Source organism: Amaranthus tricolor, chromosome 2 (genome assembly GCF_026212465.1).
Source record: "Amaranthus tricolor cultivar Red isolate AtriRed21 chromosome 2, ASM2621246v1, whole genome shotgun sequence".
NCBI lineage: Eukaryota > Viridiplantae > Streptophyta > Magnoliopsida > Caryophyllales > Amaranthaceae > Amaranthus > Amaranthus tricolor.
Window position 1 is genome coordinate 40,918,955 of NC_080048.1, and position 27,568 is coordinate 40,946,522.

The following is a 27,568-nucleotide window of genomic DNA, read 5'->3' on the forward strand; positions in this document are numbered from 1 at the left end:
TTAGAAAATTTGAAATCAATAAGTGAAAAAATAAAAAAAATTAACAAAATAATCTAAGTTTCAAACTTATTTCAAAAGTAAGCGTGAACTTCCTAAATCTGAGGTTTGGGGACTAACTGCGAACAGGTCAAAAAAGACAAAATAGCTGTTTGCAGTTACTAACTGCGAACAGCATGCTGCACAAAAACAAGTCAAAATAACTGTTCGTAGTAAATAACTGTGAACAACTATTTTGTCTTTCTTGACCTGTTTGCAGTTAGTAATTGCGAACAGCCTCAAACCTCAGGTTTAAGAATTTCACGCTTAATTTTGGAATAAATTTGAAACTTAAATTATTTTGTTAATGTTTTTTATTTTTTCGCTTATTGAATTCAAAATTTCGATATCTTACCGCCAAAACATCACCCCGATTCCCCGACACAACAAAGCAACTATAAGAAGTATAAACCCACCCTGCCGGCTGACCTATTCTATAGTCTCTATAAATGGGCATATCTCTTCTCTGTGAATGGTGTTGATCCATTGCTCCGATTCCGTCGTCATTCCTGACACTCCGGCAGCGTCAATGAGACGTCACATTTGAGGCGATTACTCAAGCCGCCGGAGATAAAACGCAGACTTTTTCATTATACAACTATGGCGTTTTTTCGGCTCTTCGCGCTCATCTCTCAACTCTCACCTTCGCCTTCCTTGCCTTATTTTGCCGTTTTCCTCCGTCGTTCCTCTCAGGTTTTTATTTCTGCGAATTCTCGTTACCTTTTTGAATGATTGAATGATTTTAAAGCTGTTGAATTTTTATTCTCTCAATTTCAATGTAACTTGCTATGTGTTCGTCATTTTTACATAATTTTAAATAAGTAATGCTTGTCTTGGTTCGCAATTTCTGGAAACTTAATTTAATGTGACTAGGAGTACTGAAATCTGTTCATTTTTGCTGTTGTTACTGCGATTTTAGATTATGAATTACAATTTGTGTATTTTGCTTTGCCTTTGAGGGTGACATTTGTTCCACATCAGCGCATTGTAATGATTTTTGTTATATATGTTTTATACACTTGAAGAGAGAACAAGCACTAAACAAAATAAAGATGTAACAAGAATGAACAACCTATTACAACAACTAGGATAAAAACTTATGATAAACAATCTACACAACCTTGTAAAATTGATAAAATCCTGAAGATCATTTAGCTATTAAGTCTTCAAAAACTCGATACCAAATCGAGATGCATATATATATATATATATTTTCCTGGTAGCGTTATTTCGTCCACAACGGTGTTTGGCTTGGTTAACAAATGTTGAGATGCAAGAAAAAAAAGGAATTAATACATTCCGTATGTTATGACAGAATCGAACCGTATTATAATTCATAATGGTGAATGATGATTGATAGGAAAAGTATTTAACGACTGGGTTAACATTCTCAAACAAGGATAATTTTGATTTAGTAAATCTTCAACGCTTGTCTCTGCATTTCCTCCTGTTTAAATTTCCATTTTCATTATATTTTCATGCCCTTTTCTCAAAGATTTAACCTATATTTGTTATGCAATGTTTAGTTAATTTTATTATCTACTGTTTCTTTTTCCCATGTTTGTTTAGTAATTAGTTCTTAAATTATTCTGAAGTAAACGGATAAGCATACATAAAATGGCCAGATTCTTTATTAATTCATCAAAAAGCCTAAATCTTTAGTCATTTCTTCGAAAAACTTATCCCATCTATATATATTTATCTATTTGGCCATCTGGGTCAGAGAATGGGTTTGTTGATTGATGAAGATGCTGGGCAAAATAGATAATGGTAATGTTGATTACATCATGGGTGACATTTTTTTATGGTACTTTTTAAAACATCTGGGTATTTGAATATTGCAGATATTAGCTAGTTGGGAGTATTAATTATAAGCCACATTTTTAGTGTATTTTTTATGGTACTTCATGATTTACCCAGATATCATAGGGTCGTATAACTTGTAAGAAGAGAGAAAAAGAAAGAAAGAGAGAAGAGATGATTGGAGCAATGGAAGTAATAGATATAGTGATTATAGGTGGAGGAATTTGTGGCTTAGCTACTGCTCTTGTTCTTCACAGGTTGCTTTCACTTGAGTTGTATTTTTTAGTGTATTTGTAGCTTAAATTACCATAGTTCCATAACCCCCATTCCCTTCTATTAAAATGGCTCCTGCAATAAGCGGGGTGAAATAAGGAGATCAGATGTACACAATCTTATATCTTTGTTGCGAAAAAGTTGATTTATCTAGTAATACTTGTTTGATTCTTGTCAATTCATTTAACTGTTTGTTTAATTTCTAGATTTTACTCATTTGATCGATCACCTGGTGTGATTCAACAATTGGTTGATTCTTGTCAATTCATTTCATTGTTTGATTGTATAGTATATAGGCACGTTCATTTGGTTTACCTTGGTATTTCATTATAATTAGTGTTTTGATTGATGAAATTTACTACCTTTTTTGTGTAGTATTTAGTCAATCAAAGAACTAAAAAAGTTCTGATGCTTTGAAGAAGCTTGATAAGATTGAAAAATTGAATGGTAATGAAAAGTTAAATTTTGTTTCTGAAGAATTTAGTGTTTTACGGTATGTAGGATACGTATTGAGTGTGTGTTGGAGAGGTCTGATAGATTGTGAGCAACAGAAGCTGCTAGTGGCGTTTTTCCAAATGGCTGGCGTGCTCTTCACCAGCTTGGTATCGATTCTACCCTTCGATCAACTGCTATTCAATTTCAAAGGTGACGATTAGATTTCTCTTTTTGAATGTAAGTTAGCTTAGACAACAATTGTGATAATATATTATATCTTCCTTTTTACTTCCAAGCTTTTTATTTGTCTGACATCCTTAATCTTACAGGGCAGTTGATGTTTGGGCTGACAAGAATATTGTACGAGAAACTCCATTGAGGTAATCGTTATAAATCTGTCATTATGTGATTGATTGGGTCTTACTATGAGGAGGGATGTAATCGAAGGAACAAAGATGCTACTTTATCTTCTATGATTATGTGATTGATTGGGTCTTACATAAATGCTTGGTTAACGGTAAAGGGTAGAAAGATTCCTAAAATTTTAAAGCATTTTCACAGTGATGGAGAGGCTCGTTGCTTAAGACGAAGCGATTTAATTGAAGCCTTAGCCAATGTGTTACCACCGGAGACTATACGTTATGGTTACCAAGTTATGTCTGTTAATATGGAAAGATCGAGCTCATATTCAGTTCTTCAACTTCACGATGGGAACTCAATCAAGGCTAAGGTAATTCAATTGCCTAATTATAATGCTCTTATGTGTGCTAGAGATACATAATTTTATTATTTTGGGTTTGAAATTGCAGTTGGGATTATTATTGTGTTACTCTCACACTAGAAAAGTACTTTATATTCAAGTGGATTAGCGCCCGAAAATAGAATCGTAACTCTTATTTGTAAGAGTGATTGGGCTCTCATACAACTTTGCTTGAAAACCCATTGTCTTGTTGATTTACTCGCAGATTTGCACATTCATTTCTTGCTTCACTCGCAAGAAGTTTAAACGAAGTTCAACAACTTTGCTTCACCCACAAAATTGAATACCCTTTTTTGGTCTTGATTTTGCAAGGTTTTGTTTGTTTATAGTACAAAATCAATTGCCACATGCGCGTATCTACATGAATTTTCTAGTAATGAATAGGAATACTTCAAAAGTGATATGAGGTTTTCGTATAAAATTGATATTCCAAGATGTTGATTGTCACTGTGTTTCTTTGAATCATACTATTTTCTCCATGTATGAACTTGTTTAAGTTAACATAATTTTACACTGGATAATCAGGTGTTAATTGGCTGTGACGGATCAAATTCAGTTATTTCTAATTACATTGGCTTAAAGCCTACACGGTTATTCTCCCGAAGCGCAGTTAGAGGCCTAACTGTTTATCCAAATGGACTTAAATATGCTCCTGAATTTTTGAGACTAAGAAAGGAAAAGATTTTAATCGGAAGAATTCCAATTGATGAAAAGACGGTTTACTGGTTTGTTGTTCTTCATTGGAATCAAGGAGGTAAAACACCAACTATTTACTTTTGGATTGTGCTTCAAGTATGACTTTGAGGCTTATTTGCTTCGTTGCATTATTCATCACACTCTTAGTTTGTATTTTATTCATAATACATACGTTCTGATTCGTCTCAATATAATTTTTTTAAATTAATTTTGCATAATTAGTCCTATGGATAAGGTGAATGAGACACTCCAAAAGAAATGAGGGGACTATATGTTCCAATAGAAAATATGTGTTTCACCGGTTTGATTGATGTGATACATAATTACATTTGATCTTGTTAACCAATTTGATATAAAAAAGAATTTGATCTGTCTTGAGCAGATGGTGAGATGCAAAAGGATCCGGCGTCCATAAGACAGAGGACCTTAAGTCTAATAGCTGGTTTCTCGAGGGACATAGTGGATATGATAGAGAAGAGCGACTTAAGCACATTATCATTCACACGATTGAGATATCGTGCCCCATGGAATTTACTTTCTGGAAACTTCCGAAGGGAGAGTATAACAGTAGCGGGGGACGCTTGGCATGTGATGGGTCCTTTCCTTGGGCAGGGCGGGTCTGCAGCTTTGGAAGATGCAGTTGTTTTGGCTAGATGTTTATCTAAGAAGATATCTGATGCTAATGTGAGGGGGAGTATAATGGAATTGTCTGGACAGAAGGTTATGGAAGCTCTGGATGAATATTTGAATGAAAGAAGGCGGCGAGTATTCCTCTTATCTTATCTAAGAAGATATCTTTTTGGAAGTGTTTAAATTCAGAAAATTTGAATAAAATAAGATTATTTAACAACTTAATTCTAAAAATAAGCTTCGTGAAAACTTAATTTTCAAAATAAGCGTTCGTACATCCAAATCTAGTCTTGGAGTAAGTCGCTGTTACTAACAGCAAATGACAAAAAAAAAAAAAAAAAAATTTAAAGTCATAAGTCGTTACTAACAGCGACTTAGGGAGTTGACTATTAACTCCTTAAGTCGTTGTTAGTAACAACGACTTTAAGGTTAACTGATCAACTTCTAAATCTCGTAGGTTGAAATGAAGAAGTAACTGAGAACTGAAAACTTAAAATTCATGAAGTCGCTGTTAGTAACAGCGACTTAAAAAAAAATTTTTATTTTTAATTTCGCTGTTTATAACAGCGATATATGACTGTTATTTTTTTTGTTCTTTCGCTGTTACTAACAGCGACTTATACCAAGCCTAGGTTTGGATGTATTGACGTTTATTTTGAGAATTAAAATTTCACGGAGCTTATTTTTGGAATTAATTTGTTAAATAATCTTATTTTATTCAAATTTTCTTAAAATTCACATATTTTTTGATCCTATGAATTTAGGAAATTATGTATTTGTTATTATATGTATTCAATTACTTGATTTGAAATTTTGTTATATTTTAGATTATTACATTATTTAAAACGTTTCAGTTTACTTAATTTGAAATGTAATCATTGTAAACTTGTATCTACAATTTAAAAATCAAAAGCTTGATGAATATTTCGTCATGAGAAAATAAATGTTTGAAAAATTTCATATATTCCCCTCAATTAGTATAAACTATTAGAAGATTCTTATTAGTTGAAATGTTAAAATATTTTATACAAATGAACGAAAATTATATAATATATCTTTTAAAAAAAATTTGAAGGAAATTTTTTTTTTGGACCTAGATCCAAATCTTAGGTTTTAGTCCAAAATTTTTAAACCCTATGGATTCGGGTCTAAATCCAATAAAAAATAGTGTCAAGATCTAAGTTTGAGCCCAATAAAGAATAGAGTATGGATCTGATCTAGCTAGACCCGACCCATATCTAACCCATGCCCATCCCTAAATGGAGGTACACAACCTTACTTATAAAAGAATGGGATTGTTGTGGAATTGGGATAAAAACCCTAAAAGAAGGGGATATAAATTTGGTAACAGATGTGAATTCAGATATTTTTGGAAGAAATCCACAGAACATCTTTCGATTTTCACATATTTGACACTTGATCAGAGAACTCAACAAGCCCAGTGATAATTACACAAATAACCTAAAAAAGTGAATATAAAGGTTAAAGAAAGATAGCTATAGATAACTAATTTACAAAACTGTGTTAATATGGAGTGCCTTAAGTAATGAAGTAGCCATCTGCTTAACCAAGACTTGGCCACCGCCACCCGATCTCTGCCCATCTCTTCGCTCCTCGATCAAATTTTGGAGCTTCTGGGGAAGATCATTTTTCACGATCAATTGTTTTGGTCGGGGATGATGCTCATAAACAGCCTGCACAATAATGTAAACATGTATAAGTCAGAGAAATTAAATATATAAACCCCATCATCTTGAATCTTGATGCACAGCAAAAATACAGCAGCAACATTCTCCTAAAATTAGAGTTCGCAGACATAAATCCCGTGCAAATGCACATCTATAGATCTTTGGCATCAATTCAACCATAGTCCAAATTTATGAATACTTAATAACGCATCAACAGATAAGCCAAAATAGTTTTTATCATGTATACAAAAAGCATCATCATCAGAAGCACGATTGCCTGATACCGAATGGTATCAGAATGTAGAAGCACAAAACCAAACCCCAGTAATAATTGAGAAGTCCCTACTGACCTACGATCCATTTCACAATCAATAATAATGCGTGCGTTTTAATTTGATTTTACCATAATCTAAAAGTCATGGATGATGACTCTTTCAATGAAGTTGAAGAGAACACAAGAGGTCGCTGATAGTTGAAAATGGAATATACTTCTGTAAGAACACAAAGACCTTGGATTTTTACGGTACAGTATAATTTATCAAAATTTTGCTTCAAATTTCAGGAGATCCTTTCATAATTCATATGCACTCCATATTTTCAATTTTAAAGCATTAAACTCCGAACTGATGGAACTATATGATACCAGAATTCCACGAGAACAAGAAATCGTGACTGAAGTAGACATAATATGGTCACCATAGAATTTAAGGCAGTGAGTTACGGGACTTGCAGCTTCTCAACAAATAATGTAATTGCTAATTTGAATCCTAATGATAATCAACAAAAAAAGGTAGGCATGCCACCAAGAAGAACACTGAAATACCTACATTTACTGGGAAATTAATAAAGCAGGAGAATAGCAAACCAAGCACTTCATTGTTTCTCTCAAAGCAGCTTTAAACATAAGCATACCATACTTTTTTAAATCAAGAAATAAAGTGTTAACCGCCAATAAAAATAATAAAAAAATCAGATTTTTCCAAAATCAAATGAAGAATCCAGATATGCAACACAAAGTAAAAATTGAATGGTCACGAATCCCACCTTGATTATCTTGAGCAAATTTAAACGAGCTATAGCATCCTGGTGATCTAGCTTTGCAACAAGCAATGGTGTCAAGCCATTGACAGCTAATGTTGTGTTTATCCGGGGTGATTTCCTGCATTTAGAAATATTATGACAGTTCCAGAACACTGCAGGACACCAGGATGCTTGCAAATATAAGCGCAGTAACTGCCAGGTGTCATCTAATATGAGAACTTGACATACACTTAGTTCTCATCGATTATGCATAAACTAGGAAAACTACAAAAAATGACCCAAATTCAAACTGTACTCGAAAGATAACGTGTCAAATATTTATTACCATGTCATAGTAACCTAAACTTCAATAAACCAGCATAAGAAAGGGCCAATCACCAGCTAATCCTGTGGCAGGCATTTGGGGTTATAAAGAATTATAGAATATCTGTCTCCAAGTTAGCTATAGGGCTCAAAATTTCAAAGCTGGGCGTACTCCCAAGTCCCAAAAGACCAGCAATTGGAATCACAGTTAATCACCCACACTTTTCAACCATCAATTAGAATGCAGTATAGTGTTTGCCTGCTAGGACACATATATTGTGGAGCATGATGGAACATTATGATCCAATTAGAAGGCAAAAGGATTGAGTCCCGTATCAGTAATATGAGAGGCTAAAAAGCAAAAAATGACACAAAAAGGCCATATAATGAGCTCAAAGAAAACCATTCATTGTTTTAGTAGACTAGAAAAAAATTTATATGTGAATAATTTGTCTACACTTACGAGATTTTAAAATCCCAAATGTCCTGAGAACCTCTAAAGAGTGTGTAAAAAGTTTTGGAGAATTCGGAACTGGGACCCAAGATAGTCCCGAGTACCCTATTTAGAAGGCTATAAGTCACGCTTTTGGGGTGTTTTGAGACTTTTTTATGCAATGTGAGATCGCACTATAGGAATCCTAATTGGTTCATCACGTGTCCTAGAAAACTATAATTGACACAAAGGAGGCCGAGTAATGAGTTCATAGAGCCCTTTTCATAGTGTGCGAAAAGTATTTATCCTAAATATCCTAATAAGAAGGATTTATTACCCCAAATACCTAGATAAGGATGTTTTATCGACCATATCATCTTGATAGGACCTATAAGTGTTAAAAAGGAATGGAGAAATATGAGCTAGGTTCGAAAAAGGACATGAAAACCCGATTTTAAAAGTTATAAATCTCACTTTCTTGGTAGCTTGAAATTTTTTCTGTGGCAAAGTACGAATGCAGTATAGGAATCCTTGATGTGGCATCCCATGCCCTAGAAAACTAAAAATAATACCAAAAAGATCAATGATGAGCTCAAAGAGCTTTATTCTATGTCCAAGTAGACGTACTTAAACATAAATGTGAGCAATTTGTTTACACTGAAGAGTTTTTAGCCTGTCAAATATTAAGAAATAAGCTCTAGATAGAGTGGGAAATGTTTTGAGAATTTTCGAGCCAGACATCGAGTCAGTCCCCGAGTACCCAATTTCAAAGGCTATTATTCACGTTTTCAGGGTGTTTTGGAAACTTTTTTTTTCCAATGTGAGGATGCAATATAGGAATCGTAATTGGGTTACCACGTGCCTTAGAAAACTATAAATGACACCAAGAAGGACACATACTTAGTACAATGAGCTCATTTCATAGTGGGAAAAGTTGTCACCCTGAATATCATGATTAGGAGGTTTTATCACACAAAATATCGTGATAATAAGATTTTATCACCCTAAATCCTTAAAGTACCTATAAAGAGCGTGGAAAAAATTATGGAGGATTCAGAGTCACAATAGGTCATGAAAAACGCATTTCAAAGCCTACGAATCACGCCTTTTGAGTGCTTTAGAAAATTTTTGTAGCAACGTGAAAATGTAGTACAGGAATCCTCAGTGGGGCGTCGTATCCCCTAAAAAACATAAAATGACATAGAAAGGCCATAAGATGAGCTCAAAGAGCTCCATTCTATGTCTTAGTAAACAGAAAAAAAAAATTATTTGTGAATAATTTGTCTAAAAATACGAGGTTTTGCAATCCCAAATATCCCAAAAAAGCCTCTAAAGAGTGTGTGAAAAGTTTTGGAGAATTCGGAATTGGGACCCAAGATAGTCCCGAGTACCCTATTTAGAAGGCTACAAGTCACGCTTTTGGGGTGTTTTGAGACTTTTTTATGCAATGTGAGATCGCACTATAGGAATCCTAATTGGTTAAACACGTGTCCTAGAAAACTATAATTGACACAAAGGAGGCCGAAAAATGAGTTCATAGAGCCCTTTTCATAGGGTGCGAAAAGTATTTATCCTAAATATCCTAATAAGAAGGATTTATTACCCCAAATACCTAGATAAGGATGTTTTATCGACCATATCATCTTGATAGGACCTATAAGTGTTAAAAAGGAATGGAGAAATATGAGCTAGGTTCGAAAAAGGACACGAAAACGCGATTTTAAAAGTTATAAATCTCACTTTCTTGGTAGCTTGAAATTTTTTCTGTGGCAAAGTACGAATGCAGTATAGGATTCCTTGATGTGGCATCCCATGCCCTAGAAAACTAAAAATAATACCAAAAAGATCAATGATGAGCTCAAAGAGCTTTATTCTATGTCCAAGTAGACGTACTTAAACATAAATGTGAGCAATTTGTTTACACTGAAGAGTTTTTAGCCTGTCAAATATTAAGAAATAAGCTCTAGATAGAGTGGGAAATGTTTTGAGAATTTTCGAGCCAGACATCGAGTCAGTCCCCGAGTACCCAATTTCAAAGGCTATTATTCACGTTTTCAGGGTGTTTTGGAAACTTTTTTTTGCAATGTGAGGATGCAATATAGGAATCGTAATTGGGTTACCACGTGCCTTAGAAAACTATAAATGACACCAAGAAGGGCACCTACTTAGTACAATGAGCTCATTTCATAGTGGGAAAAGTTGTCACCCTGAATATCATGATTAGGAGGTTTTATCACACAAAATATCGTGATAATAAGATTTTATCACCCTAAATCCTTAAAGTACCTATAAAGAGCGTGGAAAAAATTATGGAGGATTCAGAGTCACAATAGGTCATGAAAAACGCATTTCAAAGCCTACGAATCACTCCTTTTGAGTGCTTTAGAAAATTTTTGTAGCAACGTGAAAATGTAGTACAGGAATCCTCAGTGGGGCGTCGTATCCCCTAAAAAACATAAAATGACATAGAAAGGCCATAAGATGAGCTCAAAGAGCTCCATTCTATGTCTTAGTAAACAGAAAAAAAAAATTATTTGTGAATAATTTGTCTACAAATACGAGGTTTTGCAATCCCAAATATCCCAAAAAAGCCTCTAAAGAGTGTGTGAAAAGTTTTGGAGAATTCGGAATTGGGACACAAGATAGTCCCGAGTACCCTATTTAGAAGGCTACAAATCACGCTTTTGGGGTGTTTTGAGACTTTTTTATGCAATGTGAGATCGCACTATAGGAATCCTAATTGGTTCATCACGTGTCCTAGAAAACTATAATTGACACAAAGGAGGCCGAAAAATGAGTTCATAGAGCCCTTTTCATAGGGTGCGAAAAGTCATCATCCTAAATATCCTAATAAGAAGGATTTATTACCCCAAATACCTAGATAAGGATGTTTTATCGACCATATCATCTTGATAGGACCTATAAGTGTTAAAAAGGAATGGAGAAATATGAGCTAGGTTCGAAAAAGGACACGAAAACGCGATTTTAAAAGTTATAAATCTCACTTTCTTGGTAGCTTGAAATTTTTTCTGTGGCAAAGTACGAATGCAGTATAGGATTCCTTGATGTGGCATCCCATGCCCTAGAAAACTAGAAAACTATAATTGACACAAAGGAGGCCGAATAATGAGTTCATAGAGCCCTTTTCATAGGGTGCGAAAAGTCATCATCCTAAATATCCTAATAAGAAGGATTTATTACCCCAAATACCTAGATAAGGATGTTTTATCGACCATATCATCTTGATAGGACCTATAAGTGTTAAAAAGGAATGGAGAAATATGAGCTAGGTGCGAAAAAGGACACGAAAACGCGATTTTAAAAGTTATAAATCTCACTTTCTTGGTAGCTTGAAATTTTTTCTGTGGCAAAGTACGAATGCAGTATAGGATTCCTTGATGTGGCATCCCATGCCCTAGAAAACTAAAAATAATACCAAAAAGATCAATGATGAGCTCAAAGAGCTTTATTCTATGTCCAAGTAGACGTACTTAAACATAAATGTGAGCAATTTGTTTACACTGAAGAGTTTTTAGCCTGTCAAATATTAAGAAATAAGCTCTAGATAGAGTGGGAAATGTTTTGAGAATTTTCGAGCCAGACATCGAGTCGGTCCCCGAGTACCCAATTTCAAAGCCTATTATTCACGTTTTCAGGGTGTTTTGGAAACTTTTTTTTGCAATGTGAGGATGCAATATAGGAATCGTAATTGGGTTACCACGTGCCTTAGAAAACTATAAATGACACCAAGAAGGGCACCTACTTAGTACAATGAGCTCATTTCATAGTGGGAAAAGTTGTCACCCTGAATATCATGATTAGGAGGTTTTATCACACAAAATATCGTGATAATAAGATTTTATCACCCTAAATCCTTAAAGTACCTATAAAGAGCGTGGAAAAAATTATGGAGGATTCAGAGTCACAATAGGTCATGAAAAACACATTTCAAAGCCAACAAATAACGCTTTTTGAGTGTTTTAGAAAATTTTTGTAGCAACGTGAAAATGTAGTACAGGAATCCTCAGTGGGGCGTCGTATCCCCTAAAAAACATAAAATGACATAAAAAGGCCATAAGATGAGCTCAAAGAGCTCCATTCTATGTCTTAGTAAACAGAAAAAAAAAATTATTTGTGAATAATTTGTCTACAAATACGAGGTTTTCCAATGCCAAATATCCCAAAAAAGCCTCTAAAGAGTGTGTGAAAAGTTTTGGAGAATTCGAAACAGGGACCCAAGATAGTCCCGAGTACCCCATTTAGAAGGCTATAAGTCACGCTTTTCGGGTGTTTCGAGACTTTTTTATGCAATGTGAGATCGCACTATAGGAATCCTAATTGGTTCATCACGTGTCCTAGAAAACTATAATTGACACAAAGGAGGCCGAATAATGAGTTCAAAGAGCCCTTTTCATAGTGTGCGAAAAGTATTTATCCTAAATATCCTAATAAGAAGGATTTATTACCCCAAATACCTAGATAAGGATGTTTTATCGACCATATCATCTTGATAGGACCAATAAGTGTTAAAAAGGAATGGAGAAATAGGAGCTAGGTTCGAAAAAGGACATGAAAACCCGATTTTAAAAGTTATAAATCTCACTTTCTTGGTAGCTTGAAATTTTTTCTGTGGCAAAGTACGAATGCAGTATAGGATTCCTTGATGTGGCATCCCATGCCCTAGAAAACTAAAAATAATACCAAAAAGATCAATGATGAGCTCAAAGAGCTTTATTCTATGTCCAAGTAGACGTAATTTAACATAAATGTGAGCAATTTGTTTACACTGAAGAGTTTTTAGCCTGTCAAATATTAAGAAATAAGCTCTAGATAGAGTGGGAAATGTTTTGAGAATTTTCGAGCCAGACATCGAGTCAGTCCCCGAGTACCCAATTTCAAAGGCTATTATTCACGTTTTCAGGGTGTTTTGGAAACTTTTTTTTGCAATGTGAGGATGCAATATAGGAATCGTGATTTGGTTACCACGTGCCTTAGAAAACTATAAATGACACCAAGAAGGACACATACTTAGTATAATGAGCTCGTTTCATAGTGGGAAAAGTTGTCACCCAGAATATCCTGATTAGAAGGTTTTATCACACAAAATATCGTGATAATAAGATTTTATCACCCTAAATCCTTAAAGTACCTATAAAGAGCGTGGAAAAAATTATGGAGGATTCAGAATCACAATAGGTCATGAAAAACGCAGTTCAAAGCCTACGAATCACGCTTTTTGAGTGTTTTAGAAAATTTTTGTAGCAACGTGAAAATGTAGTACAGGAATCCTCAGTGGGGCGTCGTATCCCCTAAAAACATAAAATGACATAGAAAGGCCATAAGATGAGCTCAAAGAGCTCTATTCTATGTCTCAGTAAACAGAAAAAAAAAATTATTTGTGAATAATATGTCTACAAATACGAGGTTTTGCAATCCCAAATATCCCAAAAAAACCTCTAAAGAGTGTGAAAAGTTTTGGAGAATTCGGAACTGGGACCCAAGATAGTCCCGAATACCCTATTTAGAAGGCTATAAGTCACGCTTTAGGGGTGTTTTGAAACTTTTTTATGCAATATGAGATCGCACTATAGGAATCCTAATTGGTTCATCACGTGTCCTAGAAAACTATAATTGACACAAAGGAGGCCGAAAAATGAGCTCATAGAGCCCTTTTCATAGTGTGCGAAAAGTCATCATCCTAAATATCCTAATAAGAAGGATTTATTACCCCAAATACCTAGATAAGGATGTTTTATCGACCATATTATCTTGATAGGACCTATAAGTGTTAAAAAGGAATGGAGAAATATGAGCTAGCTTCGAAAAAGGACATGAAAACCCGATTTTAGAAGTTATAAATCTCACTTTCTTGGTAGCTTGAAATTTTTTCTGTGGCAAAGTACGAATGCAGTATAGGATTCCTTCATGTGGCATCCCATGCCCTAGAAAACTAAAAATAATACCAAAAAGATAAATGATGAGCTCAAAGAGCTTTATTAGATGTCCAAGTAGACGTACTTTAACAAAAATGTGAGCAATTTGTTTACACTGAAGAGTATATAGCCTGTCAAATATTAAGAAATAAGCTCTAGATAGAGTGGGAAATGTTTTGAGAATTTTCGAGCCAGACATTGAGTCAGTCCCCGAGTACCCAATTTCAAAGGTATAATTCACGTTTTCAGGGTGTTTTGGAAAAGTTTTTTTGCAATGTGAGGATGCAACATAGGAATCGTGATTTAGTTACCACGTGCGTTAGAAAACTATAAATGACACCAAGAAGGACACATACTTAGTACAATGAGCTCGTTTCATAGTGGGAAAAGTTGTCACCCTGAATATCATGATTAGGAGGTTTTATCACACAAAATATCGTGATAATAAGATTTTATCACCCTAAATCCTTAAAGTACCTATAAAGAGCGTGGAAAAAATTATGGAGGATTCAGAGTCACAATAGGTCATCAAAAACGTAGTTCAAAGCCTACGAATCACGCTTTTTGAGTGTTTTAGAAAATTTTTGTAGCAACGTGAAAATGTAGTACAGGAATCCTCAGTGGGACGTCGTATCCCCTAAAAAACATAAAATGACATAGAAAGGCCATAAGATGAGCTCAAAGAGCTCTATTCTATGTCTTAGTAAACAGAAAAAAAAATTGATTTGTGAATAAATTGTTTACAAATACGAGGTTTTGCAATCCCAAATATCCCAAATAAACCTCTAAAGAGTGTGTGAAAAGTTTTGGAGAATTCGGAACTGGGACCTAAGATAGTCCCGAGTACCCTATTTAGAAGGCTATAAGTCACGCTTTTGGGGTGTTTTGAGACTTTTTTATGCAATGTGAGATCGCACTATAGGAATCCTAATTGGTTCATGTATCCCCTAAAAAACATAAAATGACATAGAAAGGCCATAAGATGAGCTCAAAGAGCTCTATTCTAAGTCTTAGTAAACAGAAAAAAAAAATTATTTGTGAATAATTTGTCTACAAATACGAGGTTTTGCAATCCCAAATATCCCAAAAAAACCTCTAAAGAGTGTGTGAAAAGTTTTGGAGAATTCGGAACTGGGACCCAAGATAGTCCCGAGTACCCTATTTAGAAGGCTATAAGTCACGCTTTTGGGGTGTTTTGAGACTTTTTATGCAATGTGAGATCGCACTATAGGAATCCTAATTGGTTCATCACGTGTCCTAGAAAACTATAATTGACACAAAGGAGGCCGAATAATGAGTTCATAGAGCCCTTTTCATAGTGTGCGAAAAGTCATCATCCTAAATATCCTAATAAGGAGGTTTTATTACCCTAAATACCCAGATAAGCATGTTTATCACCTATATCATTTTGATAAGACTAATAAAGTGTGTAAAAAAGGAATGGAGAATAATGAGCTAGGTCCGAAAAAGGACCTAAAAACCCGATTTTAAAACTTATAAATCTCGCTTTCTTGATAGCTTGAAATTTTTTCTGTGGCAAAGTGCGAATGCAGTATAGGAATCCTTGATGTGGCATCCCGTGCCCTAGAAAACTAAAAATAATACCAAAAAGATCATATGATGAGATCAAAGAGCTCTATTCTATGCCCAAATAGACATACTTTATTATAAATTTAAGCAATTTATTTACACTGAAGAGTTTTTGGCACGTCAAACATTAAGAAATAAGCTCTAAACAATGTGGGAAATGTTTTGAGAATTTATGAGCCAAGAATTGAGACGGTCCCCGAGTACCCAATTTCAAAGGCTATTGTTCACGTTTTGGAGGTTTTCAAAAACTTTTTTAGCAATGTGAAAATGCAATATAGGAATCTTAATTGGGTTACCACATGCCTCAGAAAACTATAAATGACACCAAGATACATACTTAGTACAATGAGCTCGTTTCATAGTGGGAAAAGTTGTCGCCCCGAATATCATGATTAGGAGGTTTTATCACACAAAATATCGTGATAATGAGATTTTATAACCCTAAATCCTTGAAGGACCTACAAAGAGTGGAAAAAGTTATGAGTCGAAATAGGTCTTATGAAACCCATTTTAAAGCCTACGAATCACGTTTTTTAGAGTGTTTTGGAAAATTTTTGTGGCAATGAGAGAATGCAGTATAGGAATCCTCAGTGCGGCATCATATGCCCTAAAACTTTTTATGCCCCATAGAACTATCAATGACACCATGTAGGCCACATAATAAGTTCAATAAGCTCATTTCATATTGGGAAAAGTTATCACCTTGAGTATCCTAATTATCTTTATAGGACCTATAAAGAGCGTTAAAAAGTTAATGGAAAGTATTGAGCCAGGCCAAATACAAGACCTTAGAACCCCACTTTAAAGCTTAAATCATGCTTTTGGGGTAATTTTGTGGCAATGTGAGAATGTTGTATAGGAATCCTTAATGGGTCATCTCATGCCCTAGAAAACTAAAAATAACACCAAAAAGATCGCTTGATGAGCTTAAAGATTTTCATTCTATGTCCTAGTAGACAGACTTTATTGTATATTTGAGCAATTTGGCTACATTGCAGAGTTTTAGCACCCCAATAATAAGAAAGAACCTCTAAAGAATATGGGAAAGGTATTGGAGATTGTTAGAGAGGCATTTTGACAGTCCACAAGTACCTCATTTCAAAGGCTATATAATTCACATTTGAGACAATCCACGAGAGATCAATCAACTACAGACATCCACAACTAGACTAAATAACAATGGAGAGAGACAATCTCCTCTCTCAAACCTCTACTAGTGTTGAACCAATCCCTAGAACGACCATTCACCACTACGGAGAACCACAAGGAATCTAGGCAACCTTTCTTCCATTCACACCATTTATTCGCAAAACCCTTGCAATTAATTATCTTGAATAAATAATATCTCAGCTCTAAACTTTCTCGAAGTATAACTTTAGATTTATTTCCTTGTCTCCTTTCCTATGTAAAATTTCCACCGCAGAACTGCATCGAAAATGTCGGTCCTACGTTTCCGAAAGTTATTAATTATTGTTTCTCGTTTCCGTTTCCGTTTCTCATATCGTATCGAATTTCGTTTCGTGCAACATTGGTTTATCCCCCCAAATATCCTAAAAGAACCTCTAAAAAGTGTGGGAGAAGTTTTGGAGATTTCTAAAGCGGGTCTCGAGAATCGAGACATTCTAGCATACTGCATGGTTAGCTAGTCACGATTTCGGGGTGTTTTAGAAAATATTATGTAATGTGAGAATGCAATATAAAAAATCCTAAACTATAAATGATACTAAGAAGGCCACATGATGAGTAAAGAGTTCTTTTCATAGAGTGGAAAAGTTATCACCCAAAAAATCCTGACACAGAGGTTTTATCAACCCAAATATCCTAATTGAACCTATTAACTATTAAGTGTTTGGAAAAAGTTATAGGACCTATAAAGGTGGCTTTTAACACCTCTTTAATCCTATTAGGTCCTATAAAGTGTAAGAAATATCGGAGAATATTGAGTCAGAACTTGAGATAGGTCCTTAGGGCCACATTTTAAAGGTTATAAGTCATGCTTTGGGGGTGTTTCTAAAAATGTTACGGCAATGTTATAATGCAATATAGGATTTGCCATTGGGTCATTACTTTCCCTAGAATACTATAAATCAAGAAGGCCACATAATGAGCTCAAAGAGCCCCTTTTTATGTCTAAATTGACAAACCTAATTTTATATGTGAGCAATTTGACTAGAGTAAGAAGATTTTATCACCACAAATATCCTAATACGACCATTAAAGAGTAGGAAATGGTTTGTTGAACGAACCGGACCAAGAATTTTTTTCTAAGGTTATAATTCATGCATTTGGGTGTTTCCAAAATTTTTCATGGCAATGTGGGGATTTAATGATTTAGTTTTTGGAAACAAGTATTTCATTTCAAATTATGAATTTCAATTATGAAATCATAAATGAAGAATTTGAGAATGACAAGGTTTGGGTAGTCATTCTCAAATTCTTAACTTTAACTACTTTAAAACGATGATGGAATTGGATTCAAATCCAAATTTGAAATTTTTTGATTTGCCAAACAATAAATTTGAGCAAATTCCAAATTTCCAAATGAAATCATTGTTCCCAAACATGACATAAAGGAATTCTTATTGGGTAACCACATGCCCTAGAAAAAAATAAATGGCCACATAAAGAGCTCAAAGAGCCCCTTTGTATGTCTTGATAGACACACCATATTTAATATGAGCAATTTGGCTAGAGTAAGGAGGTCTTATCACCCTAAATATCCTGATAGGACCTATACAGAGTGTGGGATATACTTGGGAAGTTCTGAGCCAAGGCTAAGATGCAACCTGCTCACAGTTGACGAAAAAATAACAAAAATTAGGAAGACGAGCTTACGTAATTATTTTCAAAAAAGGCTCCAAGATGTGAACAAAATGTTGTTCTGGGCAGTTTTGGAAAAATTTGACCAACTTCTGAACTGCATCCCTCTTCAATAGAGCTTGTTCAACTTTCCTATTGTCGTTGTCATGTGCCAAGCAAACTGCAATAGAATCTAGGGCTGTCACGGACCAAAGCTCATCATCAAGTAGGTTTAAATATACATCCAATCCACCATGAGCCCTTAGTTGTTCTCTCGAATTACGTGAGGCATGCGCGATATCACACAACAAAGTTAATGCATACTGTTTCAAAGGAGACTCCAACAAGATGAAATTCATCAAGTGTGGGATAATTCCATTTTCAGCAGCTTGCTCCTGCCTTCTCTTATTTATTTTGCAGAGATTAAACAGAGCATTGAGGACCTACAGAGAAATGAGTCAAATCAGCAATAGGGTTTACAAGAAGCATAAACATTAATGGGGTGGCAAAATGCAGTAAAAGTTCAAGATCAGCAGGATCAAATGTCACAGGTTTCTTTCAAACTTAATTAATGAGAAGGTGACGGGAACTCATCATTTCCTCATAAAAGAACACCAACTAAAAAAACAAACATTTGTCACTTGCATTATATCACCATCTGCTCAAAAATTTAAAACTGCATCCCTTATCCAAACTAAAACATATGTTGATAAACCTGAAATTGTTGCACTAAAAAAGAACAAGATAAGCATGTCTGAAAAGGTTTTATTCAGATGACTAAACATTTTCTTATTGGCAATGTGATATTTGTTGAATCAATCAGAGAAGCCAGGCTAGATGCAAAAAAAAAAATAAAAAAAATAAAAAAAAGTTTTAAGTAAATGCAAACTTTGCTTATCACATGTAACAACTTAAGATCTCCATTATCTCCAATAATAAAAGACAGAAAAATGATCAAACTTCCATAGATTCATTGCACGAACCAAACACATCAAAATGACCAATACACTTGTCAATCATACCAATATAGTTAATTTATGGAGACAAAGAGAGAAAAATACGACTACCTCATGATGAATTTGGGAAATAAAAGGTCCTTCCTTCAGCACCAGGTTCGGGATAAGATGCTTGATGGCTTCCGCCCTCTGAAGATTCTCCAGACAGTTGGGATCAGTGGATAAATGGTTGATACACTTCAGTAGCTGCATCAGTAAAAGGAAACAGCTAAAAACTGTGAATCTTTCATCGGGAATCCAATCGCAAATTGCAAGATCCAAAAAGCTGGAGCAGAATGGTGAGAACATTATAGTTACTGTAGAAGAACAATATTCACAAAGCAATATAATAGTGGAAACACCTACCTTCAAAAGGGTAGGGGGTTCGACCCGGTTAAACATATGGAAAAGTCGAGTAAGCAAGCTTGGATTACACATGTATGACTTCACTATGGAGTCTGCTTGGGAAAACTCAAGAAGGAGCTCTGCCACCTTCTCAAGATACTCCTTAGAGACATCAGCATTCGTTGTAGACACCATATGAGAGAGTAAACCAGATGATGCTGCACTCTCAGGCCTCGCATTCAAAACACCTGAACCTGAGAGTACACCAGATGCCCTCTGCGATGCAAGACCAAACGTAGAAGCAGCTCCATCATTAGAAGATACTGATGTAAGCGGCATCTTAATTGCAGTTGTATTTGATTTTCTCGGGGTTTCATTTCCATTTTCCCTACCACGTCCTGAGACCTCTGCATAAAAAATAATTTGATTCATACAAATATAGTGCATGAGCCAAAGGCCAATTCGTACCAATACAATGCATGAGTAAAAGGCTAAAATGTTGAAAGAAATAACTATTACAGACAACATTATTAAACAACATTGCATAATATCTGGCTTCATGGAGCAACAAAGCACAAATTTACCAAGGCAACTCAACTCGGACAATACTTACGAACTATACTCTTTCTACACGATTCCTTCTTCCATTCTTAAATTCGAAGCTTCAAAAAGAAAAAAAAAATCACAACAAGGTTCAAACTTCAAAGTGAAAAATGGCCATTACCCTAGCTATGCAATTTAGACTCTTAAAATGGGATTGGGAAACAAGAGAGAAGCCTACCTATGGCCTGTACTGGTTAACACTGCAAATAACACCATAAAAGTCACTTCTACTATCAGTAAGTGGCTGGTGGCAAAAGCAAAACTAGTCAATTCCAGAAGATCAATCTCCCAACAAAGGTGTTTGATGGCTCTTATCCTTAGATTAGACATGCTATATACATCTTGAAGTAATTGGAATGTGATATTGTAGTCTATTTTTGCTTTCCTCATCCCATTAATGTATAACATATTTCTTCATTAATAAAAAATTTTCTTAATCAAAAAAATATTGCATTTTCCAGTAACCAAGAGAGGAAGGTGCAGGTCCAACATGCTATTTTAAGGTTTAATCAATATAAACTCTACAACAGCTAAATGTGAAAGCTTTGAGTTGTAACTTGTCGTAATGGTCATATTGGCAAAGTGGAAGCAAAAAAGATAGAGAAAATTCTACTTTAGGACGGAAGAATAATGCTAAACAAGAATGGCAAATACCAAAAAGTAACAAAACCACATACAACAAAAAAATACATATCAAGCAAATGATTGTCAGCTTTGATGTCCAAACTCAAGGTGTTAAACATACAAGGATTACATAATCTTCATCCTACCAACTGTGCTAAATCACAAAATTCAACATTACCTTTTCCAAGACAAGCAACAACACAGCAAAACCCCCAAAATCAAATAACATATCATTAACTTGACATATATCAAAATTCAAAGGAATTGAAAAGCTATTTTATTATAGTCAGTTATAATGCAAAACCAAAGAATTTTGAATTGTTGGCTCCTTTGGCAATGAACATACTTTTTAAGACAAGGAATGACATTTATTTAGCAAAAAGAAAGAATCTAATAGATCACCTGTACTTTGTACATAATAAATTTGACATCTCAAAAACAGAAGACTACTAAAGTTTAACAGTGCTTGAGAATCGACTTGATCCTTCAGCCACAGTGTGGAATTACACAGCATTTTACTCACTATCACTTGAGGATATAGAGGCAAAACTAGTCAGAACAGGATTACTAGACCCCAAAAAAACCCAACCAAACGCCGAGCTGTAGTGCTGTATCAAATATCAGCTAACTTACATTTCTACACTTTAACCCAAACCAGAAATTACGGATTTAAATAGGTTGCTTTTATTAATAAAATAAACAATAGGACGAATTGAGTGAAATTTAACCCAAACTAAATACAATGATTCAATATGGGATATGACAGGACCTTAATTCAATCCAAACTTGAACATTTCTGAATAGACAGCAGCCTGATTTATTGCACCTTTAGTCACAATAAAGCCAAAGCCTTATTCCAACAATATTGGTTGACTACATAAACCCAAACAGATCAATCTGATGTCATAAGTTATGAGCCTGGTTTCTTCACAGCTTAAGAAGTAATAGATAATTTCATCCTACGAGTACACAAACTAACATGCACATTTTGTGGAGGAGGAAAAGATAGAGTACCTGTGAATTCCTCCAACTGAAAATCAAAATCACCATATGCCTTCTTTTCATTAGATGCATGCAACAAAGGCACTATGCTTTCATGTCTCTCAATGCCTGATAACTGATACAAATCTAACTGACCCGCGATAAATCGAGAAGGAGGTTCCTTTTCAAGCAAGCTAAGAAGAGGACGGACATGTTCTGGTTGAGAAAAAGCAGCATAAGGATGTCCATTTGAACCACCTTCTAATTTAGGGGACCGATCTGTTGAAGTTCTACTGGAAGAACCAGCAACCCGCTGCTGTCTTAGATCCAGTTCAAATCGAGTGGCCTCCTTAACCACATTAACATGTTTATCAGTAGCGTCAGTCGATCTAGAAGTTGAGGATTCAACAGTTGCACGACTTGACTGAGGTTTATCCGCATTAACTGAAAAAATAAAAGAATTCAGGTTGATATTTTGATGTTCCAGTTGCTTTTGAGAGAATGTAAAACATATTCTGTCACATACCTGTAGATGAGGAATGTTCAGTTGCACTGTGTCTGCCTCTAAGATCAACCTGTTCCAATCCAGTATGAGTCACTTCACTAGAAGTAAAAACTGGATGGTGCGGGTCATGTTGACCTGAATGCGGTCGTTGAACTGAACCATCTACAGCTAATCCATTATCACCAGATATGGAAGCAAGTCGAGTTGCTTCATTCAAGCTATGAAGCGTATTGATAAGCCTAAGTAACATTCCATTTTTGGCAGCAATCCGGCAGAAGTCATTTCTTGGTGTTGATCTCTGAAGTTTGAGAACCTGCCACATGCCATTGATAGCTAGATGAACCATTTCCCTGTAGAGAAATTCTTCAGATAAAGCAGAACACTTTGATTGGAAATCCAACGATAACAAGATAAAAACGAAGATAATGAAACAATTCTAGTATAAACGTAATTTAGCAAAGCAAAAATCTTCAACCCACTGCTTTTAATATCTTAAGAAAACAAGAGATGTGCAAGAACCTTAAGAAATTGTGTCCTATGTCCTATCCCACATGGGGTGCTTTGTCATATTCCAGTATGTTGTTCTGTGACAAACTAAAAAAAAAATACTACTAGAAAAGACCCTTCATTTATTTCTCCTATATAACAGGTATCTCATGAAAGATAAAATAGAAAGGGAAAAGGGGAAACAAACAATGAGCAGACAGAAAGGGGAAGCTGGATAAAGAAGATAATGAGTCATCTTTAGAAAATAAAAATAAAAAAATTAGGAAACAATAGGTTAAACGAAGATCATTTGGAGATAGAGCCTTAGTTTATCGTACATGAGGTGTGCTTTTTGTCTCAAAAGTTTGTAAACCAATTTAAAAGCATATTTAAAACATAAAACAATATGATTGCATATAATAATTGCATAAAAGATTTAAAAACATTCAGTGTCATTGCTCTAAGCCATTAATATAGCTCAAAATGGCAGAAACGGATACCTAAACCCATATTCTAAAGAATTATGCCCAATTGTTTTCTGTCTAAAAGTAATAACATAGTTATCAAAGAAGATAAGAAGAGGAAAAAGATGAAGTGCCAGAGAAAGCGAAGAAATATGAAGAATCAAGAAAAAGAAGACATAAAATCAACGAAGACAAAAATTGAAAGAAGAAAAAGGAGGAAATTAAAAGAAAAAAACAATAGAAAGAAGCAAACAGAAAATTGAAGTAAAGGAAAATTGAAAGAAAAAACAAAAAGAAAGAAGAAACCAAACAATTGACGAAGCTATCAGTGAACCATGAGGAAAAGAAAAAAATGATGGAGAACCTAGGAGGAAAAAAAAATGAAGAATCCACAAGAAAGATGGAGGCATAGAAAGACAAGTCAACTAAATTTAAGATTCAAGAAAATCCTTCTTTTCCATGTTCTTTTTTTATTCTTATACATCAGATTTTAAAGTGTTCTATCCCAAAAATAAATGAAAAGCACAAAAGGCAAAAGCATAGTATTAGTCAACCAAAAAATTAGGATAGTCAACCGAAATAATAGGAATTTATTTTAGTTTATGGAGTTTGAATTGTAAATATTTCTTACCCAACATAAAATATTTTCCTAATATTTCTGCTGACTACTACATAGTGCAAACTGCAAAATATCGCCCCTATCACCATATCGTCCTCCATACTGTAAAGAGAAGCGCACTTTTGAAAACTTAGGATAGAGAATAAAGCTTTCAGACCTCAGGCTCATTGTTAATTGTAATCTGCAGTTTTGTCAATCTGTAGCCCTGCAGATGCTTCAGCGCTAAGTAGGGTATCCAAGCAAACCGCGTCATCTTTTTTTTTTTCATTTCAGTAGTTAAACATCTACTAAGATTTAACACTTAAGAAAGAGATAGTATGTTTTAAAAAGGATTTGCATGGATTATTTTTGTTTCTCATCTTCCAAATGACATTGTTTCTTTTTGTTCGATTATCATAGTGACTCACTATCTTACATAGACTTCATCCTTTTTTCTGCTTGAATGCACGACAAATAGGACCAGCACTAAAAACATGAAAAGAAGATAAACATTGGAACAACACAAAGCTAAAAAGGGAAGTGTTATAAAATATACAAATTCCATTTAAATTTATGTCAAATAAACTTGAACCTCGTGTAACACAAGAGACAATTCACAATTCCTAGTTTGAATGCTTTATAATTGATATGACAGGGGAGATGCACTTGCTCACCAAATTATACAGTAAAATAGTAAATTGTTAAAGCATGTATCCAAAACAAGTTTTACTAAGAAAATTCTTCAGAAATCAGTTTGCTCTGATATTCTTTGAATCATATTATTCAGAAAATTGATCAATCATTAAGAAAATAGATATGAAGTCTTTAGGACTTGCAGAGCACAGACGGGAGATATAAAGTAAGTGTGTTCTAAACTTTCTTTTCCAATGGACTGTACTGGACCGCTGGAGCCTCGAGGGGGCCCACATGCTCTACTTCTACTACTGCTTTTTACTAATTAGTGAATAAAAATAGTATACAATGCTTTCCTCTACACATAACAAAAATACCAACTTCAAAGCAGGCATTGATTTTCTTTATTTTTTCTTTGGCATCGATGTTTTACTCAAACCAAATGCCAATGGATAAACCACAAGCCATCGTCTAATTAACAGGTTTTCATCAAGGTCTTACGTTATATGCCTAGTCTAATATGAAGATCATCACATATATTCACATGTAAGAGTTTGATTCTAATTTCCTACTCTACTTGGAACTAAGAACCCAATTAAGAAAGCTATCATCAAACTTTCCAATGATTAATCAATATCCATAAATTCAAAATCTCAGACGAGAATGTGGCAAGATTCAAACAAAAAATAAATAGATGACTGGTGAACATCCACCTGTATTTGGCATAATCAGCCTCCAGAAAGCCCACTAGAACTGGTATTCCACGGCAAGCAATGAACATTTGCAAGGTCAAAGAGCTGCACAGAGAAAATCAACAGATTAAAAGACAAAAGATACTGCTCTACACTAGCAAAAACAATTAAACAAAGTTAAAAATTTCACATCAACAAAAAGAAATTAAGAATCAGCAATCACAATCTGTATAAGCAGAACTCTGCTATTACATATTTTTCACTAGAGTAACCTTTACTCACCTTCTGAACAAAAAGCTAGAGCTATCATTAGTCTATCTGACCATACCAAGGTAAAATAGGTAAATATACCCCCTCCGTATATTTTTACTATAACCGTGTTGACCTTTTATACTATTTACAAATAAAGTTTAACCTCAATTAATTACTAATGCATAATAGAAAAATAAATATCAAGTGAAAACTTATTAGATTCTTCTGGATGCCTAGTTACATAATATCAACTTTTTATAATTGTTACTCTTCGATAATTGAAGATATTTACAGTCCGAGTACTGATATATGATGGAAAAATGATTTCAATATGCGAATAAAAAATGAAGGAAGATTCTATAATTGATTCTAAATTTGCAAAAGTTGATTGTAAGTCTTATAAAAGAACAAATAACCCCTAGCCTACAAAACAAACGTGAAACATCCCAAGGAAATTTGAATTCGAAAGTGCTCATAAATACAACAATGCCAAAACCTATATCCTAACCATATGGGTCAGGTACATGAATCAAATCAAATCAACATCAGAGATCGATGCTAACAAAAAGTACGTAAGTTATTCCACTCTTATACTTAAAATTACCGTCAATAATACAACCTTTCAACTTTTTCCTTATAATAATACCAACTATTAATTAACCATGAATAATACCAACTAATGAGGGTGTTTTCCTATGGTAAGCAAAATGACCTAAAACCTGTTAAACAAGTTACGTTATCAAAAGAAAAAAAATTAAAAATATAATAAGGGAAAAGTCTATGTTGTAAATCCCTTTCTTTACTGTAGTTTTTGTTTTGGTTGGGTTTTAAGAGAATCCTGTGATTTACAATTGAAAAGATTACCAAAAATCAATAATTCAAAAATCAATTATGGAATGACATGAGTTGAAAATTTCACTTCAAAACAATCTTACAACCTTGAAGCAAAATGTCAATGTCATTTGCCTTCAGAATGTGACGCCATTTGCATATATTGTATTAAGGAATCAAAATGTCATTTACTAGTTGAAAGAAATCAAAAGAAATAATAGCAAGAAGTTCACAGGTTCGGTTCTATGTTGTTGGGATATCACAAAGGGGAAATTTAAAGATGAGTCGTTTATCCTTTTCTTTACTATGAGTTTTGGTTGGGTTTTAAAAGAAATGTGTGAATTACAGGTGATTAACACAAATATTGATTTTGGTAATCTTTTTAATTGTAAATCCCTAATTTTAATCTAATATGTTCAATTATTTTGAGGAAATGGAGTCAAAGGATGAAATATCTATATCAATATAATGATAAATAATAAAATCAAATTTTAATTTCTTCATTTTTAGGGAATCAAACTTCAGAGATTCTTTCCAAATAACATCCATAGCATCTTCACCATAATCATCTTCACCATACCATCCAAGTTAAAATTAATGACATATTTTGTGAAATATGGTATTAATTAGACCTCCTATGATGAATATAACAGTTGTATCAATTGGGTAATGTTTGACCAACTTGTTCATAGGGGAGAGGGCTCTGGACTCGTTGGCCGGGTTCATTGGGAAGGAGATGTGGTTGCCTGCGTCAACGTTAAATTGGTGTAGAAGGGTAGGTGGCTACGGTGGTGGTACTGGTGGGTGTTGACGTTGACAATGGATGTTTGGTAGTGGGTAAAGGAAGGGGTGAGGGTGGAAAAGGGGGTGGTGGAAGGGTAGGAGGAGCCGCGCACGCACGGGTGGGGGTGAGGGTGGTGGAGCCACCGATGTAAGGGAAGGGTAGGACAATGAAGGGTTGTTTTTTATTTTAAATTTTCCTTTTTCTATTAGGCAAAATGACCTACTATTCTAGGTTGTCAACAAGTTATGAATATTACAAGAAAACACACCTTTAAGTTCATATTATTCCTAGTTCGTCAATAATTGGTATTATTGGAGGGGAAAATTTGAAAGTTTGTATTATTGACGGTAATTTT

At 34.5% G+C, this 27,568-nt stretch overlaps 2 protein-coding genes across 4 annotated transcripts in view; one reads left to right on the plus strand and one right to left on the minus strand.

Moving 5' to 3' along the window:
• The first annotated feature begins 13 nt into the window (after positions 1 to 13).
• On the plus strand, positions 14 to 5,435 carry LOC130806131 (monooxygenase 1-like). The gene is made up of 6 exons (XM_057671080.1): positions 14 to 729; positions 2,614 to 2,784; positions 2,877 to 2,927; positions 3,109 to 3,277; positions 3,833 to 4,061; positions 4,386 to 5,435. Coding segments are annotated over exons 2-6 (882 nt in total). The 5' UTR covers positions 14 to 729; positions 2,614 to 2,782; the 3' UTR covers positions 4,817 to 5,435.
• Positions 5,436 to 5,939: 504 nt separating this feature from the next.
• Positions 5,940 to 27,568, minus strand: part of LOC130806128 (MAP3K epsilon protein kinase 1-like) — a 47,987-nt gene continuing 26,358 nt past the window's right edge. For 2 of the 3 annotated variants that reach the window (XM_057671073.1, XM_057671074.1), the window contains exons 18-25: positions 25,368 to 25,451; positions 22,495 to 22,823; positions 22,002 to 22,412; positions 19,782 to 20,167; positions 19,488 to 19,622; positions 18,457 to 18,863; positions 7,366 to 7,480; positions 5,940 to 6,327 (exon numbers count right to left, since the gene is read on the minus strand). In XM_057671073.1, coding sequence (XP_057527056.1) covers positions 6,145 to 6,327; positions 7,366 to 7,480; positions 18,457 to 18,863; positions 19,488 to 19,622; positions 19,782 to 20,167; positions 22,002 to 22,412; positions 22,495 to 22,823; positions 25,368 to 25,451 — 2,050 coding nt within the window. In that variant the 3' untranslated portion in view covers positions 5,940 to 6,144. Of the gene's footprint in view, positions 6,328 to 7,365; positions 7,481 to 18,456; positions 18,864 to 19,487; positions 19,702 to 19,781; positions 20,168 to 22,001; positions 22,413 to 22,494; positions 22,824 to 25,367; positions 25,452 to 27,568 lie in introns of those variants that run through there. The other variant, XM_057671075.1, reaches the window with a different exon arrangement.

Coding starts and splice junctions, on each gene's coding strand:
- LOC130806131 (XM_057671080.1), top strand. Junction 2,928..3,108: donor GTACGAGAAACTCCATTGAG/GTAATCGTTATA, acceptor GCATTTTCACAG/TGATGGAGAGGCTCGTTGCT. Junction 3,278..3,832: donor GGAACTCAATCAAGGCTAAG/GTAATTCAATTG, acceptor CTGGATAATCAG/GTGTTAATTGGCTGTGACGG.